Source organism: Syzygium oleosum, unplaced genomic scaffold, assembly GCF_021117445.2.
Source record: "Syzygium oleosum isolate NSW1041296 unplaced genomic scaffold, Sole_v2.1 Sole_v2.09, whole genome shotgun sequence".
Taxonomy (NCBI): domain Eukaryota; kingdom Viridiplantae; phylum Streptophyta; class Magnoliopsida; order Myrtales; family Myrtaceae; genus Syzygium; species Syzygium oleosum.
This window is the reverse complement of record NW_026607493.1, coordinates 2,520,697-2,525,476: the sequence shown is the minus strand read 5'-3', so window position 1 is coordinate 2,525,476 and position 4,780 is coordinate 2,520,697. Positions and strand designations below refer to the sequence as shown.

The 4,780-nt window shown below is 46.0% G+C and overlaps 1 protein-coding gene across 1 annotated transcript; it reads right to left on the bottom strand.

The window, feature by feature from the left end:
- Positions 1–552: 552 nt before the first annotated feature.
- LOC115690548 (probable glucan endo-1,3-beta-glucosidase A6) lies at positions 553–3,854 on the bottom strand. The gene is made up of 3 exons (XM_030616927.2): positions 3,257–3,854; positions 1,861–3,162; positions 553–1,134 (listed from the first exon to the last, which is right to left on the bottom strand). Exons 1-3 carry the CDS (start codon positions 3,312–3,314, stop codon positions 1,097–1,099), a joined length of 1,398 nt encoding a protein of 465 aa, XP_030472787.2. The 5' UTR covers positions 3,315–3,854; the 3' UTR covers positions 553–1,096.
- Between the last annotated feature and the right edge of the window lie 926 nt (positions 3,855–4,780).

The window sequence follows — 4,780 nt, the reverse complement described above, 5'->3', positions numbered from 1 at the left end:
TAATCCCTCAACTTGAATTAATGGAAGAATTATAATTAATGGGTTAAATTGAACATGTACCAAAAATTCATATACGACGTTAGCAAATTAAAAATTTATGGACCACACTGTACATTGGGTCAAAGTTTAGGGACTATATTAAACAAATTAAAAGTTCATGGACCATATTACACATTGAGTCAAAATTTAGAAACTGTTTGTGTCATTTTCCCTTTACAAAAACTGATGTACAGAGTGATATGATAACCTGCCATAATATGCTTTTTCTCAATTAGAACATCCACTTGCAGTTTTGCCACGACACTTTGTGAATCATTTTGCAAATCGGTCTCGAAAAATTGCAAGAGATTACTTCGTTTGAGCAAGGCTTTTTAATACCCAAGTGGCCTTATACGCCATTGCTTTGAGAGAGTGGATGGTTACAATCTTCACATCAAGGGCGATTGAGGCGCTTGTGTGAATTTTCTTCTACATTGGCGGTAATTTATATGCCCTGTTTTTTCGAATATAGATCATTCTACAACCATCCTCATTCCTAGGAATCCAAAGAAGTTATCAATGTCAAGAAATAATCTTTCATCGTTTCAGCAACATCCTCAACTTACAATCCGAAACTGGAAAGAACAAAATGCAGCAGCGATGCTTCATATAAATTCAAAGAAAGAGTCGTCTCAATATGCAGAAATAGCCACTTGCCACGAAGCATCAACAAATCGTCTCGGCCTGAAAATAGGTAATAAGGTCGAGTGTGGTTCGAAAAATGGTGGGATGTGGCCGTGGAAACCTTCTAGTAACAATCTGGAAACCAAGACAATGTTTGATGAAACACGACTACTGATTTCACGTCTCCGTCAATTGTCTAAGGCTCGTCGTGATGACCCGACTAAAGATGAAGAAAATCATTTACTTTTGAGCTTGCCATATGCTCTGGAAGTCTGACCTAATCAGTAATATCTAAACTGTGCTAAGAAAATGTGCAGTCGGAGGTGAAATGCGCCCGAGTCCTGGAAGAATGAGCTGAACAATTTTTGTAACACATGATGGTGGCGGAAAAACAGAGACGACGATATCACCTCTTCTAGCTGGTGGAAGTTCTTCAAAGAGTCACCGCAGGGAACTTGCAGGATCCGTAACCTATCAACAGCAAATTAAGACGACCGTCAAAATCCACCCGTCATGTAGCCTATATTCAATCATTGTTAGTATCAAGTTTTGTCGGCGCGGTTGATTTATCAGATGTAAGCATCGACATTCATTGACAGGAATTAAGACTGGTTGATTTGGGAACGTTGATCAGGGGAGAGGATAAAACACAACCACAGAAGGAGAAACAAAGATCATTGAGGAACATCAAAATTCGACGAAGAAAAGATAGCACACGATCTCGTGTCAATTGGGTGAATCGGGTATGACAAATTGTCTGATCATCCTATTACTTCCTGATATGATTTAAATAGCTGATTGTCATAACATAAGTTTAGCAAAACATGGTTAGATCTTCAAAACTTACATAAAACCAAATAAAAAAAAAAGAGAAAATATAAGTAAAATTACGAGTATGTATCCTTGTGCACCTCACAAAGAAGATAAAAATTATACAACGTTCATTTGAACTCTAAAGTATACTATTCTAATTGACACGCTACACCAACTCATTAAGCATCCAATGCATAACATCAAAAGCTTGTAAAGTTTGAGCAAGATTCTCCTTCTGAACTCTTTAATGGTCAATGACTATCAAACTGTAGGATTTCCGACAGAATTAACAAATAAAACTATTAAAAAGAATAAGAGAAATATCACAGAGCAATAACTAGACAATTAAGGGAATAATCAAAAGCCGGGTTTGCTGAATCTTACTTGGATCTTTGATGGTTTGAGTGGCCAGCCCATCGAAGTAACAAGACCCACCCGCCTTCCTGAACTGGGCCCAGTACGAGCTGAACGCGTAGCTCGCCCACCAGACCAGCGAACCCGGTCTATAACACGCCTTGCCCGGTTGGATCGGCCCGCATGTCCCGTTCCCCTGGGAGCACGCGTACGACAAGGCCGACCCCAATGCGCTCCGGTTCGCTCCCCTCGCCACCACACACCATATCTTCCCCTTGTACGGCTCGTTGTTCGTCGGCGCCGGCAAGGGCCCGTACTCCCTCTCCGGCCTCTCCCCGCTGAGATCGATCTCGTACACGAACGACCCGTTCGGGTACAACAGCCCGAAATGCCGCTCCGTGCCCGGACCCGTCTTCTGGTTCTCGTTGTAGAGCGCGAATACGAAGGAAGGCAGGACCCAACCGGGTCGAGCCGGTGTCCCGATGGCCGGTCGGGCCGAGAGCTTCTTGACCACGTTGCGGTTGTACGTGGCGGCGTTGTAGATGTTGGCGCCGATCTGATCGTAGTCGCCGGCGTTGGGCCAGCCCGTCTCGGCGATCCAGACCCGGATGTCCGGGTACCCGAGCTTCTTCATCGCGAAGATTGCCGCGTCCACCATCTGGTCGAACAGGTTCGTGTAGACCAGGCCCGTGACCGGGTCTGTGAAGGTCACGTTCTTGGACTCGAACAATGCGTAGTCGAGGTCGATGTTCTTCGGGTCGGAGGACCAGGGGAAATACGGGTACACGTCGAGGAAGAAGAACGATTTGGTCCGGTTCAAGAAATGCAGCATCGGCCTCATGACACGGTCCGACACGTCGGGCCTGAACGAGCCGCTCGACGGCGGGTACGACGACGCGAGGACGTCCATCGCGTGCGTGGTCCCCACCTTGACCTTGAGGACCCTGTGCCTCTTCAGGGCCTTCTTGACCTTTCGCATCGCCGGCACGAGGTTGAGCCGGGTCGTGTTGTCGGCGGCGCTGAGGATCTCGTTGCCCACGAGGAGGTACCGAATCTTGGTCGCCGGGTAGAAGGGCACCACGTTGGACACTACCCAAGAGTCGGCGAGCGTCTGGTTGACGGCGATGGCGTTGATGAGCTCGTTCGGGACCATGACCGAGACCCGAATGCCGGTGTGCCGCAGGGCTCGGAGAATCCTCGGGTTGGCATCGTAGATTTTGACCCGCTGGGCCTTGAGCCGGTGCTTGATGAGCCGGACGGACCGGGCCGGCGACGGGAGGTCGTTCCCCAGCTGGCCGTAGTTCACTCCGACCTTGCTCGAAATCTCCGCACCTGCGAAAACGGAACCCACAAGAGTGAGGCTCGAAATAGACCAAACCCATGTCAGCATTGTTGAGATTCCACAGGAAGAACAGAGGAGACTCACCGCACAGTGCAACGAGCACAGAAGAGAAGACGAGCAGATGCAAAAGACCCATTTGCATCGAAAACAACGACACGGGCTGTCACTAATCAAGAGCCCTCCCTGTTTTCTATCCACCCCCAAAGGCTGCAACTTTTTTTTTGGGGTGGGGGAGGGTCAATGATAGCTGAGACCGAGAAGCGAGAGAGAGAGAGAGAGAGAGAGAGAGAGAGGAGAAGGGGATTGAGAAACGCTAGAAAAAGGGTCAAGGAGGGTTGTTGGAGATTGGTGATTAGGGAGGTTCGTAATAGCTATCAATGCTCAGATGTTGTGTCAAAAGCTGCGAAGATTTATAGAGATCTATTTGCGGATATATAATAGGATTTCCAAGGTGATAAGAAGATCGGGGCTTCAATAGCTCTCTCTGTTGGGGGACTCGGGAGAGAGAGAGAGAGAGAAAGAGAGACTCGTGTAATCACATCATCTTTGATATATTCTGTCGCAGGAAAAATCTAGTGAGAAAAGAGAGAGAGAGAGAGAGGGAGGGTGAGGTCGGGGTTTGGAAGAAAGAAAAGTTCAAAGGTGTGAAAGAGGAAGGAGGAAAGAGAAACGAGTGGGGGCCATCGCATTTGGGGTCTCGCTTTTTGATATTGGTTCTGTGAGAAAGAAAGTGGGAAAGAACAGGGAGTGGTGACTCGGATCAAAAAGAGGTACGACTAGCCGTTTCAAGTGGGGACACTTCCGGCGTAAGGGCGATAAAGACGTGCCAAGGATTTGAGGACACTATTCTTCATTGGTTAGGGCTTCGGGTTAGGGTTAAAAGTAGTCTCCAGATTAGTTGTATGGTCTATGAAGCATGTCCAATCAATTTTCTGTTCCAATAGATGGATGTGAGCATCATTTAATTAGACCACCTTTATGGCGTGTTCCTTAGCCAGCTCGAACTATTGTAATGAACATGGATAATGTGTTTTTTTTTTCTATTTGGAATGTCGAAACTCGCTATGCTCCATAATTATAGAGCAATCATGAGATATTTGATAATCGGCACGCGGAAGCAAATGCAAAAAGATTTTGGAGTAGTCTCCTTTTTTCCAATTTAGAATCATTATCAAAGGGATATGGCCTAAGAATTATTATGGTGGTGTGATGATAGTGTGTTGAATGGGCGACCATCCACCAACTTGAGACGGCAAAATGAAGTTAATGATATTTCAATCTGACCAATGAGAATTTCTCACCTAGATCGAATCTTCATGTCAGATGCACCACAGCTTTTAATTATGCGGATTCTATGCGAGCCTCCTTGTAACCAACTATCGAGATAGACAATTAGATACGGTCTAGTGAATTCAAATCCACGCGAGTATTTCCCTAGCAGAGATGGTGGAATGTGATCGGTAACGATTGAGTCCATGTAATAACACTAATGAAGTTTTCTTCTTGAACGTGCTAAGCTGATTAACAGGGGTTGTTGGTCTAATGATGGATGAACGCTCCATAAAAAAAACAAAAGTTAAAGATTTGTTCCCTTTGTCGTCGGAGAGG

Bases quoted from the DNA above. Each gene is read 5' to 3' on its own strand.
- LOC115690548 (XM_030616927.2), bottom strand. From the start codon at position 3,314: ATGCAAATGGGTCTTTTGCATCTGCTCGTCTTCTCTTCTGTGCTCGTT. The intron at 3,163-3,256 runs GTGAGTCTCCTC...CCGTTTTCGCAG, and splicing joins TGTGCTCGTTGCACTGTGCG to GTGCGGAGATTTCGAGCAAG. The intron at 1,135-1,860 runs GTAAGATTCAGC...TGCTGTTGATAG, and splicing joins TCAAACCATCAAAGATCCAA to GTTACGGATCCTGCAAGTTC.